Source organism: Coffea arabica, chromosome 6c, assembly GCF_036785885.1.
Source record: "Coffea arabica cultivar ET-39 chromosome 6c, Coffea Arabica ET-39 HiFi, whole genome shotgun sequence".
In the NCBI taxonomy this organism is placed as follows: domain Eukaryota; kingdom Viridiplantae; phylum Streptophyta; class Magnoliopsida; order Gentianales; family Rubiaceae; genus Coffea; species Coffea arabica.
This window is the reverse complement of record NC_092320.1, coordinates 4,402,626-4,418,840: the sequence shown is the minus strand read 5'-3', so window position 1 is coordinate 4,418,840 and position 16,215 is coordinate 4,402,626. Positions and strand designations below refer to the sequence as shown.

The window sequence follows — 16,215 nt, the reverse complement described above, 5'->3', positions numbered from 1 at the left end:
GTGCGGTGGCTGGCTGTACCAAAGATTTCCTGGCTGTCGGAGAAACGGGAGTCGCATGTAGCGATAGGAGTGATTAAGAATAAAGAAGAAGATTCTTGGCGTAAGGATGTGAGTGGAATTGGGAAGGTGGATTGCGAGACCTAGGCACGTAACTCCCTATCCTCTCTCTTTCTCTTTGATTCAGAGAGAGAGAGAGAGAGAGCAGTTCTGAAGAACCTGAAGAAAAGTTTTTTTTTTTTTTTTTTTGAGTTTTATTTTCCTCTCCTGAAATACTTGAGAATGATATCATCTTGTAGGCTGCCGTGAATAACTCGGGCTGCTTTACATCTGTCGACTGCTATTTTTCTTTTGGTTCTGCATCACATTTCTCATGGACATTTTTTTTTTTTTTTTTTTTTTTCTGGGATGATACCGTGGGATCATGCTGCATTTGTAGAATTTGAATGCGGTCCGTCAGTTAGACATGTGTATCTCGATTTTTAATACATTTGTTAGTAGCAGACAACAGCTATGCAAGTAATTAAAGTAGAAAAGAAGAATTGACAAGCAATGCAGGCAGGCATGTCGGCGAAGGAGGACTTGAAATTTTTTGCATCACATATTTCTAACATGTTTTGTGCGTTGAACAATATGAGCACTACTGCTACTGCTGCTGCTGCCTCCTTTCTTTTTTAGTTTTAGAGACCAATCGTTGGTGGTTTCATTAATCCTCTGTCAAACATTGACAAACCCATCCTATACACGTATTTAATTGCACTGTAGGATACATGTGTTTTGTTTTGCCCCTGTAGTGTCATATATATATATATATGTATAGATTAATCTTCCCTACGTACACTGATAGTGTATACAGTGTCAGCGTTGGATGAATGATAATGATGTAAAATGTGAATTTAAAATTTAGCTTTTATACATATGTCATAAATTCAACGATGATAATGTATACATTGTCATCAGTATATATAAGATTTACTATATATATATACATATATGCTTGAGTTACTATTTTTTATAATGTCGTGGCTTGCTTCAACAACCAACAAAGTAAGTATTGGTGCATGTTAAAATTAATTTAACAGATATATATATTATATAAATGACTCCAAGAACTATTCCCTGAATAGACAATAATCAAGGCACGATTAAGATACAGTACTGTCTACATTACAGATTTTCTTGGGTTCTATTGGAAGTTTGGGGAAGAGATGCACCGTATCAGGATATGCAGTGGTAATAAAATAAACTTCATTGCTATATATACCACGATAGATAGATAGATAGCAGAGTAGTAGCTGAAAAAAAAATCGTCCTTTTTTTTTTTTTTTTCTATTTTATATGAGTGATTTGAGTGCTTCTCCACACACTGATTAACATGCATGATGAAATGGATCTCAGAAGTCATCATGGTCGATCCCGATCCATTAAGGATCTTCTTTTTGTGTTGCTTTGCTGAGGAGGAATCAGATCAGACATGAAAAGCTACATCGCCCTTGAAAAAACAGATACTGCATAAATAAAAGAGAAAAGGCAAAATTAATGATGGGATGATAAAAGATTTTTAATGAATTGTTACGATCGAGTACCGCTTTCGGCTTTCTACTTTCTACCCCTACTCCATTTATAAAGTACTAGTAAGTACTGCTGCTACAGCCGGATGAATGGCCCGTGAGCCTGATGAGAAGTGAGAACCCCTCTCGCTCGGGTGAGGACACGGTTGACTAAGTGGAAGCTGATGTGCACTGCCACGCTAAACTCTTTCCAATGTGTTTTTTGTGAGTATTTTTATTTTTTCCAAAAAGACTTTTTGTAAGCATTTAGTTTTTGGATTAATCTTCTCTACACTAACAGTGTATACACTTTTATCATTAAATGCATAATATATATTGCAAATTTGAATTTGAAACTCAAATTTTACATATGTGTCATATGTTCAATCGTAATAGTAAGATTTACGTTTAGTTTTTTAACAATTCAAACAAGGTTACTAATGACAATAATACGCACATATTAATATTTTAGAGTTAGTCTTTTGGTTGGGGGGTGGAGGAGGCTGTGGAACAGTAAGATGAAAATCTTACTTAATTGATTGGAACTAGCTGCCCTTGGGTGGCCAATAAATCAAATTTCCGTTGTTCTTCTTTTAAGTATATGACATGAATGATAACAGAAAATTTTTCCTGTAACCTTTCAAATCATAAATATGCTTTTGTTCTTTTTCTTAAAATGAATTTAATTTAATTTTTTATTTTCAACAATCTTGTCTCTTTTAGTAAGTTTGAGTTACTTTGTTCAAACTAGGAGTTTTACCGGTCAATATCTTTCTTTTTTTTTTTTTTATCCAAGACCATGTCGATATCTAAATCACTCCTCAATCTTTATTTCGATCGCAATATCAATCAATCATTCAATATCTACGGCCTATTTTTCTCGGTTGCCCGATAAAATGGTTACGTTTTATTGTTTAATCCTTTCTTGAAACAGGAAATAATTCTCTTGTTCACGGAGAGACGGACATTGAAAAAACTGCAACTCAATTAATTGCATTAAAGGTTTGGATTTAAATTGACCTTATGCATGCAATACAGTACAGCTGAAGGTGAAACCCGCCATTGTCTCTGAACAACAATTTGAAGGAAACAGTGCTGCTAGATGGACAAACTCTTGTGATTGGAAGCGGGGAACTTAATTTGGGCCTGTTTTCAGAAAAAGATTAAGCCCAATTTTGGAAACGTTAGTCACGAGCCTATGATTTCCATGTGGGCCGTCTATTCCTGCTCTTTATTTATTCTTTTTGGGATTCAAAGGAATAATGAGTGCCGCTCTTTTTTCTTTTTCTTTCTTTTTTTTTTGGGGGAGGAAAAGGAATAATGTTGACGGGAAAAAAAAAGTAGCAGATGAAGTAAGAACTGTGGTAGGCATGAGCGAAGTTGCCGTCCAAGGAGAGATGACTGCTGCAGCCGCGAAAGAAACTCGGGCTGAAAGAGAAAGGGTTCACGGGCGGAGGGGGTGTTGGGTCAAAAATGGAGCACGGCAATTAAGATGGGATACAAGGGAGGTGCCGGTAGCCAGGGTGAAAAAACTAGTACCATTAAAAAAATTTGTCACCCACTGTCACCATCCTATCCTGTTTCCACAAAATTGTCACGAGTTCGAAATTTTGGAGTGTATTTCGGGCTGAGAAAGAACTGAATAGGGCGATTCATGGAACTGCCTGCCTTTAGTCAGTACAGAATAAGCACTCTCTCATGAAGCAGCAGCAAGCTAAGCCATAGATGGTCCGGAACAATTTCCAGCTAGCTGTTGAAATTATGATTGGCCAGTTAGTATGATCCCCTGACCAATCAAAAAGGCCAGCCTGGTTGCATGACTCGCGGCGGTGCCTCATGTGATCATATTTGTCCTACTTTCACTCGCGGCGGTGCTTCTTCACATGCCACATTTTGCCCTATTTGACGGGGAGATAGCATAGAATTTGATTTCGTTTTGGCATTTCCACTTCACGGGGGCTCTTCATGCACTTCCCTTTCTTTCCCTTTATAGCTGCAGCAGGCTAGGTAAAATCAAAATGTGCTACTACTACGTACTGCTTAGCCAAAAAGAAGAGCACGATCCACCTTAATTGCAGCTAGCTTATGGTAACTATATAGTACATCTACAAACAGCAATAACAAGCAACTACTACAGCAATGATAATCACAAGAAAAAGTTTTTGATAATATTCTTCTTCATTTTTTCCTTCGTTCGAAAAGCTAGCAAAATAATTTTGATTGACGAAAATGCTACGTTTCGTTCTGTGATTATCATCGCTGTTGCAAAGTCCCTATTAGTAAATCATTATGGAAGAGGAGGCATGGCAGTTAGGTGGGAAAAAGGAGTGTTTGCCTCTTTTAGAACATCATTGGTTGTAATTCTCTCAATCAAAGCAAAAAAATTATTACCCCAAATGCACGTTGAGAGAAATGAATGAACAAAATGCCGTACAAACTAAGTATTTGTGAATCATTAATTATTCGGATTTATATAGATGGTCGATAATGATGATCCTAGGTTAAATATATGCCAAGCGATGCAAGTACATTTAATGGGGAACAGACGAAGACACCAAGTTCTAATTAAGAAAATTGACCGCACCAAACTCACTAAACCGTCTTTCAGGCCGCTTGCCCCTATATTTCAGACTCTGCGTTATTTGAATCCATCTCATCCAATTCCAATACTCTCTCTGGTCTCTAGACCGCGATGGCTGTTAAACAATTCAAAAAACAAAACCGCATCTTCCCAAACTGTTCACCATTAATATTAGCAGATACAATGACTCTTCCATGCTTGCATAAGAAGTTAACCGGAAACCGGATACAGAAGGTACAGGCACGGCAATCGCATATTTTTTGGCATTGAATTATGACTATTTATAGAAGCAACGGGAAATGCATGAGAATGAGATGTGGAGAGCAGTACGAGAAGTGCTAGCTCAAGCAGTCTTAGTGTGATCATATCATCTTTCCCAATTTTCAGTCGTTGATCTTGATCGATCATCCCAAGATGCCGATCAATCGGAAGGCCCCAGGAGGCCGCTCACCCAGACGCTCTCAAGGCAGCGCTGGCCGAGTTCATTTCTACCCTAATCTTTGTGTTTGCAGGTGAAGGGTCAGGCATGGAGTTTAGCAAGCTGACCAACAATGCAGCCAACACCCCTTCCGGCCTCACCTTTGGTGCCTTTGTTGGCGGTAATATAACATTACCCTTCTACGCGGTATCCTGTACTGGATTGCTCAGTTGCTTGGCTTCGTCGTGGCTTGCTTGCTTCTTAAGCTCGCCACCGGTGGCTTGGTGAGTTAGGTCTTTCCGGCTATCATTGCATGGCATCGAGGAAAACTCTTACGCACAGTCGCACACCCCTGCATACCTTCCTTTTCACGATCATCAAACAAAAAAAAAAAAAAACAACAGATTAAAGCTCAGTGTCTCTGATATCTGTTCACACTCGCGGTTAAGTTTATTCATTTTATTTTCTTTGGCAGGAAACTACTGCATTTTCTTTGTCCGCCGGAGTTGGCGTGTGGAACGCATTACTATTGGAGACTGTGATGACAATTGGACTGGTGTACACGGTGTACGCCACCGCCGGAGTTGGCTATTGGTTTCATCGTGGGTGCCAGCATCTTGGTTGGTGGGGCCTTTGATGATGGGTCAATGAACCCAGCAGTGGTCAGCTGGACCTGGGAGAACCACTGGGTCTACTGGGCCGGTCCTCTCATAGGTGGTGGCCTTGCTGGACTCGTATATGAGCTCTTCTTTATCCCCCAGTCCCACGAGGAGTTGCCCACAACTGACTATTGAGGACCGAAAGCGCGAAGACGATTGTTTAAACTCCTCCCTCAGTTTTTTTTTTTCTCGTGCTTGTTCTTGTTGTAAGGGTTTATTCCTTGTTCTTTAATTTTTCCAAAGAACTTCATTTGGAATTGGATCGTCGCAGATCGAGTGTTGGTTGTGGTATTTGTGGTGGTCGGGTTGTATTATTCCATGAGGATGATCATATCGGCCCGAATAATCCGAGGCCTCATACTCTGATACCTCCTGAGGCTCAACCTCGACACGTTACTTATCGAGGTGATCGTAGCCTGTGTGTCACCTCGGCTGCTATCTTCAGGCCATTAGCTGAGGTGACAGTTGATTGCTGGATACCTACAAAAGATAGGAAATGACACTTGACATGTCGACGTCTGATGGACAGCTGCTCTGACACACGCCGCCTGAATCTGACGAGTGTCCAATCAAACCCTTTCATAAAGACCAGTCAAATCCGTCAGATGCACTGACCATCTCCGATCTCTAGAGACCCGTGCGGCCAGTCCTTCTTCCCAACAAATTCCCTATAAATACCCAACGTATCTACCAAGAGGGGGGATGACCAATTTTCTGGTAAAACATACTACTCTTCTCTATTACTACATTACCTCTTCACTACCGAACTAACTTAAGTTTCGGAGTTATACCGGGGGACCCAGCCCCTCTTTCAACCTCAGGAGGTGATCTCGTCCCAGTGAACTATCCAAAATAGAGCCCCTCCTCAGATTGGAAGGTTCATTCCAGCGGGACTGGAATCACCTCTTCATTCTACTTTTCACCTGTTTTTGCATTTTGAAACCATTTTCTTTCAATGCTTCTCCGATGTTCCCCTGCACTTATGAAGGGATACCGTTAACGGCGGCACGATCTTTCATCTCTAATCCCGGTGTAATGTATCGCCATGCTGTTGAATATTTTGATTTAAGATCTTTTCTTTTTAAGAGGTGGAATAGAATAATTCGATTGAAACGCAATGATCATACGTCTGTGATATATTGTATGTTTCATAATAGGTCCCATGTACTGCCCTTTCTATCCAAAGAAAGAATTCGACCCAATGCGTTGTTTCTGTCCAATCTTTTCAATTACCATCAGAACTCAGAAGTGGAAAGAGAGAGAGAAGGATCAATAAAGGAGAACAGAAGAGGAGGTTTCATGGAACCATACCAAAGTGAATAAAATAGTGGTGCATTCGTTCCAGGTCACTTTATCTCTTCACACGTTCTGCGCAAAGCGAACGTTCGACCAAAGATGCCGAGCGATAGTAGTAGTATCAATACTCAAAGAGATAGACAACGTGGATGGCGGTGATAAGTTATTCTGAGTTCGAACTTTGAAGTAGAGCAAGAAGGGGTCTCCACATTATTCTGAGTTTTCACCACTTTACCACCATTCCGTGTTGGGGGATTCGCAGATGAAAGCAACAGCCGTCAAAAGAGATTCAGTAGCGACCGAAATTCGACGAAATTTCACAGCAATCTCCTGTTAATTGATTGTAGCCATCAGAGGATTCCTCCCAGTTGTTGTTCCAAGGTGAATATGGTGCCATATTCTTTTGCTCCCTTATCTTGTACAAATAGCTCAATCCATGGAAAGTGCATGTATTCGCCAACCAGGAATTACAGCTTTCCAGCTGACCTTTTTTATTTTTTTTTTTTCAACCCACTACTGACGTTCCTCCGTCGTCCTGGCAAATAATACAATTTTTTTTTGTTTTTGGAAAAAAAAAATTCTCTAGGCAGAAGCCATTAAAGCAAACTTGTTAGTTGTGGGAGGTTTTTTGTACAAATATACGATTTTGTCTTGGAGTCGCTCAATTGCCGCCCCTAAATTCTTGACTGTACGATGGTTTATTCTTCCTTTGCCTCTCGCTCTTTACCTTTCTGGGGAAATTCTCATTCTCAAGTGTACAGTGTGAATTGCAAATTGCCAGCATCCAGGATCCAAATTGCGGTCATCGATGTGGTCTCTCAGAAGATTCGATTTCTGATCCTGAGGATCGTAGCATTACGCAAGCAGCAGCAGCCAAGTGGACCCAGTCCTCTTCAGATCTGACGTTTTTTTTTTTTTTGGATAGAAAGATCAGAGACAGACCCTATCCATCCATTCCGTTCCTCGAACCAGCTTGTCTCCTTTCCTTCCTTCTACATCTGTCAAAATAGGTGGCTCGAAGAGGGTTTGAACGGTCATGCTGAGTAACACACTATAATTGAGTTAATTTATTTATGAGTAAAATTTATATATAATAAATTTTGAATTTTAAATTTAAATTTTATATATGTATTATATATCTAATAATGATAATATGTATACTGATAGTGTATATAATATTAATTCTTTATTATTTATATTCATTTAAAAAATAGATAGGAATATATTCAATTATTCATTTATGATTCACATGAAATTTTACCTTTTTCTAATTTTTGCATGTTATTTGACACGAAATAATGACATCTTATTGTTATTAGATCGACAAGAAATTCATATTTATTTGCTTAATATTCACTAAAAATTAAGTTTAAATATATAGTTATTTCCAAATAAGTATAAATGAATGAATCAAATCAATTCACTGTCCATCAATTAAATAAGTTTAATTGAATAACTATCTAGATCCATTCAAAATTCATTTGATACCAAAATTCATTTATTAATTGACAGATTAACATAATTGAACTGTGGTTCACACGTCTGTTTGGTTCAAAGCCCGCCCACCCCCACTAGAATCCAGCTTTACTGCTTTCCCTGAAATACCTGCCAAGTTCTTACATACATAAAGAAGAAAAAAGGTGCTTAACATTTTTTTTTTATTTCATCCACTAACTTCATAAGTATTTCTTTCAAACGGCATATTAATTGCATGCGTATACCTCATGCTAAGGAAAGTCGTGTATTATAAATACAATTTCAAAATTTCAAAATAAATATTAATAACACTTTACTTTTTATAATGACATTCCCACTATCATTATTATTAAATAGTTTAATTTTCATTTATTAGACCATATAATAAAAAAAAGATAGTGAGAATGCCGTTATAAAAAGAAAAATAGAATTCACTAAACATTTCTCAAATTTCAAAATAAACAAAACTTAGGATATAGGCTAATAAAAAAATGAAAAATGGATCAAAACGTCTCTTACATTTGGCCAAATGATTTTTTTTTTGTCTTTCATTTTTAAAATAGTAACTTTGTGTCTCTTACAAAATCAAATTGATAAATTTTAGTCCCAACCTAGATTTTTATTACGCTTTGCCTGAATCCATCACATGATTCATACATAGTTTTTTTTTTTTGAGAAAAAAGGTTAGATTTCATTTATAATTAAATAAATGACCCGATTTATATTCATTTTTGTCCTTAAAAAATTAAAAATTGATTTAAACCTCATTCATTTTTGAAAATTTTTTTTGAGATTTGTCCTAATCCATATTCATTTTATCACTTAAAAAATAATTTTGATTTTTTGCATATAAAAAATGACTGCATATGGGTCACATAGTAATTTTAGACTAAAAATTTGTTAAAAATCTAGTTTGAATTAAAATTTGCTAAACTAAATTTGTAAGGAACATAAAATTAATATTTTAAATGTAAATGATGAAAAATTTCTTTTAACAAAATATTCGACGCGTTTGAACGATTTTTCCTTTAAAATTTGAACCAGACGTGGATTTTTCCACCAGCGTATTGAACATTTGAACTGCAGCTGGCAATTAGCATCTTAAAGGTGCTTTGGACCGTCCAGTAAGGGTATATATATATAGACCACGGACCACCAGTCCTCACATGCAAAGGCCATCCATCGGCAGGGCATATCTAGGTGAGACTGTGGGATCGATTTGAGAAATTCTAGTACAGTTAAAAAAAAAAAACTCAACATCCCAATCTAAGCACTGCTTTAACCACGGGTGGTTTCTTCCTCCTTCTGCGGAAATAAAATTGCTCCTCCTGCTCCTGTGCTTGATCATCTACGGCGTCGTTTCAGGTGGTTAAAACTGGCTGCATTATTTTCTCCTTGGGTTACATTCCACTGCACGATAATGCAAAACTAGCATGGCCCCATCTTGTCCATCAATTATTGGTGCTAAACTCGTCAGATTGTCTGAATCTATTAACGCCTCGACGCTTCTGTTCTGTCTCTTGTTTTTGTATATATATTATACACCAGTCAATTAATATGGTAATCTTTTTGGATTCTTCAGGTGTCTAATCCAATCCAAGAAACAATGGAGAGTAGTGGATCGAAGCATCAGAGCATTTCTCATTCATCTCGCACTGATGAGTCCTTAATGGAGATGGCTTCTGGACCCTACGGGTATTCACTCTTCTTTTCCTTCATTTTGATCCTCCAATGTTTTTTCTTCTGTCCTTGGGATTTGTACGGCCCATTACGCTAAATTGTAATCCCGCGGGGTGACATGATTGCTAATGTTGAGAGTTGTTTATAATGATCCCTGTTCAGGTGCTCACACTACAAAAGGAGATGTAAGATAAGAGCACCTTGCTGTGATGAGATTTTTGACTGTAGGCATTGCCACGACGAATTAAAGGTGCCCTTTTCTATTAATTTTACGGTTATCTTATTTTAATGTGATTGAATATTAGTAGCTAGTATCTCGTTTAGTGCAGGCCCCAAAAAAAAAATTTTAATGGTCAATTGATTCTTGAACAGAATTCCATTGAAGTTGATCCTTTGAGAAGGCATGATATTCCTCGCCATGAGATTAAAAGGGTTAGCTCATCTTTAAATTCTCTGCTTTATTAGCACACTAGCCCTTTTATGTGAATTTTTTTTTTTGGGCTCGCCTTTGGTTCTTTATTAGTTTTTCTGATTTCTTTCCAATAAACTTTGTTGTTTAGAAAGGAAAGGAAAGAAACAATGCTTCATTGCTACACTTTCTTCCTTCTAAGTTTGGAAAAAAGAGGGAATTTTATCTTTTCTTTTCTTTTTTCTCTGACTGTTTCTGATCACAAGAATTTTGTCACCTTTCGTGTTCAACCTTTTATTTTTCCTTTGCTCATCTGCATGTGGATAAGTTGTGGCTTGTATCGCAGAATGCTTGCTGTATTGGATGAGGCTTTGTTACTCTCATTTATGAATTTGCACTTTATTGTCTTGTGGTATCACAATCGTGTCTCTGTTGTGATTATCCTGTCTTTGTTGTATTAATATATTCTTTTCCCAATGTAATTCATTAATCTATACTGTTAAAGCGTCCTGTTTCTCTTTTGGTATTAGTTCCTATGGGTGCTCGTTCTATTGAACTAAGTACGTGTAGCAATGCTGATTTTTTTTTCTTTTCAGGTCATTTGCTCCTTGTGCAATACAGAACAAGATGTAAGTTTCTTTCTCCAAACTCCAAATTTGTAGTGGCACTGAATAATTCTTGTAGTTTTCTTGTCGAGATGGAGTAAGAAATTGTTGATGGACTGTATTCCAAGAGGACGATATAGTTGTGAAAACAAAGACTAGTTCACATGTCTGGATTCGAAAATAGAAAAGGAAGCAGTAGTTTTGACTTTGCTTGGTCTGCAGGTTCAACAAAAATGTGTCAAGTGTGGAATTTGTATGGGAGAGTACTTTTGCTCAATATGCAACTTCTTTGATGACGATGTAAGCGTTATTTATGCATTTGCTTTCCAAAGTTCAAGGTTTGCTTATTGTGTTTTGTTCAAGTGATTTGGTTTCCTTGTCTAGGTCTCAAAGAATCAATACCACTGTGACAGATGTGGAATCTGCAGGTTAAAATCTTTCGCCTGTTCAAGCGTCTCTTTTCATTCCAAATGAATCCTCTAAGTTCACAATAAGCTTTTGATTTTACCTGGTGACTTGCACACTGATCAAACAATTTGGCCTCTGATTCTAAAGCTGTGTTCCCTGAGTCACCTCTAATTTGTGTAGTGGTTGCAGAACCATATCAATTGTACAAATGCAATTATTGCTGGAACGCATCATTGCATATGTGATTTGTTTTCCTAATAGCTTCTCAGGATTTCGCTAGTTTACTCACGCCTATAGTCATTTCCTATTTTTATTTCACGCCATTCTCTTCAATTTAAAATATTTTATTTTTTTTAACCACAGGACTGGAGGTAAAGAGAACTTCTTTCATTGCAATGGATGTGGTAAGCGAGATCATGAATGGAACAATATTTGAATTTAACTACATTTTCAAATCAGTTATGCAAGATATTTCTTTGTGTTTCAGGGTGTTGCTATTCAAATCAGTTAAAGGATTCACATACTTGCATAGAACGAGCCATGCACCACAACTGCCCTGTTTGCTTCGAGGTAATCATGAAACTAATATGTACAATGATAGAAAGTTGGTCGGATTACTTTGTTTATGATTTATTCTTTTCTCGTGCAGTACCTTTTTGATACTACCAAAGAGATTACAGTCCTGTTTTGTGGTCACACCATACATCTTGATTGTGTGAAGGAGATGGAAAGGCATTTCAAGTAAGATTTCTTCCCTGCGGATATATTATTTCATGAAACATCCATTACTCCCGACAACCAATGTCTTATTGAACACGTCCCTTGCTGGAAATCAATTCTGCAGGTACTCATGTCCTGTTTGCTCAAAATCATATTGCGATATGTCTCGTGTGTGGGAAAAGCTTGATGAGGAGGTACTACCAGTGTTGTGGTTACTGACATTTACGTGGCAAATATGTCTTTTAATCGGGCGTTACCCTAAACTGACAATCACTTGTCAATGTTTGATGCCCAGGTTGCTTCTACAGCGATGCCTCAAATTTATAGAGATAAGATGGTACTACTTTTTTTTTTTGTTTTTGTCAAATTTACAGCTGCTGTTGCTGGGATTATGCTGTTGTAATCTAAGCATGATTTTTGCAATCGGTTAGGTTTGGATCCTCTGCAATGACTGTGGAGAAACGTCTGAGGTGAACTTCCACATTGTGGCGCACAAGTGTCTGAAATGCAGCTCATATAATACGAGGCAGACAAGAGGAGGACCGGCTTCGTGCTCATCAAGGATCCAAGAGATGGTTGGATGACCGATTTCTTGGTCACCGTAGTCTGCTCCAAGTTATCCGTTATATTCGACTTTGTAAAACGAGATATTATTTTGACTTTCAAAAAAGAAAAAAAGATTAATTTAATCACAGAGTCTGTAAATTTCCGCTGAAGCATATTTGATTGTTGTAGTCTTGTAATCGCTTGCATCAACCTTCCAGATGGAGCCCGGAAGGGAAAAAAGAATAACAAATTGAAACATGCATAATAGACATGATGGTTAACGATGATTCAGTTCTTGATTATTCTTATGACGCTGCTGGGCCATAAAGATAGATGTCTCTTCCGTTTTGTTGTTGAATGGGCCTTGCATTTCTTTCTGCATACTGTCCAAAAATGTAGAACCAAAAAAGGGGTCAACATAAATTTTTAAAAGACAAAAAAAGAGAGAAAATGAAAAGAAGCCTCCAATCATGCTTGGGAAAAGAGGAAAAAAAAAAGGGCTTGGCAACTGCAACTTACATCGTGTACAGCTTCTCGGAGCAACATCACTTGGTCCCTCGAAACAGTCCTCACCTGAAATTAGTTTAGGTTTTGGTGAGAATGTCATCAAACACAATCAATAGAATAGAATAGGAAACAAAGAAAGCTGATGGCAAGGGCAAGCTGTAGCCAGGTTGAATGAATCTTGAGGGATCTTACCTTTCTATTGATGGTCCAAATGACGCCTTCTGTGCATGGAGGGACGGTGAGCGAGCCCATGTACCTGTAGTACCTTTTACTGTGCATCTCAATTTGTCTCGGATCAACAACGTCCAAGCTTCTCTGCTCATCCTTCTCATCGATCATAGTCGAGATGTAGCTCGTTAACTGCAATGTGGCATTTCAACATCCATTTTACACATTAAAATTATAGCGCAGTGAAAATAATTATTCCAAGTGGATGAAAGGCATAAGAAAATAACCAAAGGCATAAAATTGGACGGAATTTGAGAGTGTCAGCAGTTACCTTGGACAGAAATTTATCTGGCTTGCCAATCTTGTAGAGGACACCGATAACGGCAATCTTGTTTTTCAAATTCGGGTCGGTGCTTAGGTGAACCATATGTAACTCCAAGTCATACCTGTAATCAAATTATGGGAAGAGTATTTCATCGAGCCGACGACTGTCTTCACAACAAATTAAAAGACAAAACCTGAAAAAAGAACGCAAGAAACCGGAAAATAGGGATAAGTGCCTTCTGCCTCGAATGGTGTGCTCAGAGGGAGAGTGCCAGTGGGCTTGTCTGAGAGGGTACACGGTGCCATTGATGGCAATCGCTCCTGCATCACCTCCCCACTGAAGCTGCAAAATTGGTTTTAGGCAAATCAGTTAAAGCAGCAGCGTTCTTTTTACAGTTCACATCTCAGAAGTCGGATAACTCTGGATTTAGTGGTGAATGAGGCAGATTGTTGAAAGGGAAGGAGCTGCATTTTCATGTTGACAGACCGTGGTCGTTGTTCTGCACAGGGCTGGCTTGAAATTAACAAGCAAGTGAAGAACAAATGAGAAATAAGAATCACTTACTGAGATGTCGTGGCCTCTGTTTTTTATGGTTGCATTGGTGGGCTTGTATATGGGCCTCTCCGGTTTTGAAATCAAACGAACCCTCTCGTTTGACATATCTATTGGAGATTGGAAGGCTCCATTACTACATGCTGCCCATTCTTTCTTTAGCTTCCCCCACCGTTTTGGACCCTTCTTGCTTCCTTCCGCGTAATCGAATTCTCTCTCATCCTCTGCATCCAACATATTGGAAACCAGATCAGGAATACATTTATGATTTATACCGAGAAGTTCGATTATATATGGAACTGTTTCGGGCATTACCAACTTCTTGAGCTTTGGTTGATGTTGCACCAAATAGAAGAAGAATAGATGTTACTACTAGTAGCAAAAGAATTACTGAACCAAGAAAGGAAGCAGTAGTGTTATTTTGGTTCTTCATCTTTGTTGAGTGAGACAAATATTTGTGTAGACTAGAGATGGAAGAACCCAAATTCAGGCGTGAGAGTTGTTGCTATAGATGCTTGATCTCTTGAGGCTTTTATGTTTTTTATAAGCATTATAGCTGTCCAGGAAGATAGGCCTATGGGGTTGATGACGTGTGTCGTGCTGTCACACGATTGTTGGAGTTTCCAGCAGGTTTCTTGGATTCAAATGTTGTCGGCTATGTATGAACATGAGAATTCTTAATATCAGAAAATGCCAACAGAGATATAATAATAGTACTATTTGATTACCAAACCATATTGAAAGGTTGCTGTTGTCTTTTTTTTTTTTTTTTTTTCCACACAGGGGTATCCAAGCTTCGGGTGTGCTGGACCCGACTAATCTCCTTAAGACCGGAGAGGAGAGGCTCCATCCTCTCGAATTGATAATCACTGGGACTCGTTCCCTGATAGAAGAGAATGGACAATGGAACCACATGAGGCTTTCTGTGACCAACCGAGCTACCTGGAAGAAGAAAGGTTGCCGTTGTCTATCGCTGGCAAAAGTTGACTATCACTGTTTCTCTAAAGTAGCCGTGGAGACTTGCCTTGTGCGCTTATTTTTTAATTCACGGTGATGGTATCTTTCTCTCTCTCTTCCTTGCAAATTTACGAGGCATTGGAAGTTTACAAACTCCATGATTAATTGTTTTGCTTCCATTATTACTCTTTGACTAATTCTAGTATGATATTGATGGCTAAATAATCCAAGATTGTAACCAATGCGCAATTGAAAACCTTTTGATATACTCCCTCCGTTCCGTTTTGTTAGTCTTGATTTTTTTTTTTCACACAGATTAAGAAAGTGTAATTAATTTGGTTGGAAACATAAATTTAGATTAATAATTTCCTAAAATACCCTTATGCTAATCACGAAGAGTGCCAATTAATATCAGTTACAACTAATGGGTTAGTATTGGAAAAGTTCAATGTATTTAATGTAGTGGGTTAGTATTTAATAACAAAATAATAATAAGATATTTAATAAAGGGTATTTTAGACAATTTGAAAGATTACTACATTTCTTAATGGGAAAGTGGACTACAATTTGGGATAGACGAAAAAGGAAAACAAGACTATCAAAGTGGGACGGAGGGAGTACAATGGTGTATTAGCATAAATCATTTTTTCCAATTTAATTACTGTATCGACCTTACAATTTTTCCGCAGCAATTGCGCTACACTACGGAAATTGTTACGTCCAGTTATTTTGCTCCTTATCATCATTTCTTTGCTGCTCTATATGGATTTAAAAACTGAATAATAAACTATCCAAAGTATTCATTCCTGTCATTTGACCTGAGTATCATATAATACGCTATTCAGGACCTTGGTGTAGGCAAGAAGCTCATGCAGATTGAAGGGGTTAATTTTGAATAAAGATGGAGCCCATGAAGTGGGAATCCACAATCCATCCCCACATATCATACCGGAAGCAACTGCAGGAACCATCAAAGTGGGGAGCCATCATCTAATATCCGCGCATGCGCGCGCGCGCGCACATATATATATATATATATATATATATATTGCTTTTGATGTTGTCGAGCCGGCAGCCATCATTTAAAAAAAAAAAAAAAAAAAAAGGTTGAACGTGGGCCGCTGGGCTCAGCTCAGAAATTTTAACAGAAATTTTTGTTGCTGCTGGGCTTAGTCATAGTCTCGTATCATGACCCTGTCAAAATCTTATGCCTTGTTTGGATTGCTTGTTTCCGTCAGAAAATATTGTCGTTTTCGTGATCACATTTCCCTATCACCCTTTTTTCTCACATATATCAAATCGCTACAGTAATTTTTTCATGAAAAATGACGGAAAATGCAATCCAAACACAACCTTATTCT

The 16,215-nt window shown here is 37.9% G+C and overlaps 2 protein-coding genes and 1 pseudogene across 3 annotated transcripts; 2 read left to right on the top strand and 1 right to left on the bottom strand.

Moving 5' to 3' along the window:
* Positions 1-4,239: 4,239 nt before the first annotated feature.
* On the top strand, positions 4,240-7,661 carry LOC113695552 (aquaporin TIP1-1-like; annotated as a pseudogene).
* Positions 7,662-9,203: 1,542 nt separating this feature from the next.
* On the top strand, positions 9,204-12,632 carry LOC140008302 (E3 ubiquitin-protein ligase RZFP34-like). Of its 2 annotated transcripts, none has more exons than XM_072052208.1 (13): positions 9,204-9,342; positions 9,560-9,672; positions 9,820-9,907; positions 10,030-10,089; positions 10,663-10,695; positions 10,894-10,971; positions 11,056-11,099; positions 11,443-11,483; positions 11,567-11,649; positions 11,729-11,820; positions 11,924-11,993; positions 12,095-12,136; positions 12,231-12,632. In XM_072052208.1, the coding sequence occupies exons 2-13, from the start codon at positions 9,584-9,586 to the stop codon at positions 12,381-12,383; spliced, it is 873 nt and encodes a 290-aa protein (XP_071908309.1). In that variant the 5' UTR covers positions 9,204-9,342; positions 9,560-9,583; the 3' UTR covers positions 12,384-12,632. The 2 variants fall into 2 exon arrangements, with proteins under 2 accessions (XP_071908309.1, XP_071908310.1); XM_072052209.1 differs by having other exon boundaries at positions 9,340-9,438.
* On the bottom strand, positions 12,484-14,407 carry LOC140008303 (carbonic anhydrase Nec1-like). Its single transcript, XM_072052210.1, has 7 exons — positions 14,213-14,407; positions 13,910-14,121; positions 13,581-13,687; positions 13,352-13,466; positions 13,045-13,212; positions 12,865-12,918; positions 12,484-12,728 (listed from the first exon to the last, which is right to left on the bottom strand). The coding sequence occupies exons 1-7, from the start codon at positions 14,328-14,330 to the stop codon at positions 12,651-12,653; spliced, it is 852 nt and encodes a 283-aa protein (XP_071908311.1). The 5' UTR covers positions 14,331-14,407; the 3' UTR covers positions 12,484-12,650.
* Between the last annotated feature and the right edge of the window lie 1,808 nt (positions 14,408-16,215).

Excerpts from the sequence above, each read along its gene's own strand:
- LOC140008302 (XM_072052208.1), top strand. The coding sequence starts at position 9,584 with ATGGAGAGTAGTGGATCGAAGCATCAGAGCATTTCTCATTCATCTCGC. Across the intron at positions 11,650-11,728 it reads ACTGCCCTGTTTGCTTCGAG|TACCTTTTTGATACTACCAA; the intron begins GTAATCATGAAA and ends TTTCTCGTGCAG. Across the intron at positions 11,821-11,923 it reads GAGATGGAAAGGCATTTCAA|GTACTCATGTCCTGTTTGCT; the intron begins GTAAGATTTCTT and ends TCAATTCTGCAG.
- LOC140008303 (XM_072052210.1), bottom strand. The coding sequence starts at position 14,330 with ATGAAGAACCAAAATAACACTACTGCTTCCTTTCTTGGTTCAGTAATT. Across the intron at positions 13,688-13,909 it reads ACAGAGGCCACGACATCTCA|CTTCAGTGGGGAGGTGATGC; the intron begins GTAAGTGATTCT and ends CCAATTTTGCAG. Across the intron at positions 12,729-12,864 it reads TCCGAGAAGCTGTACACGAT|TATGCAGAAAGAAATGCAAG; the intron begins GTAAGTTGCAGT and ends ATTTTTGGACAG.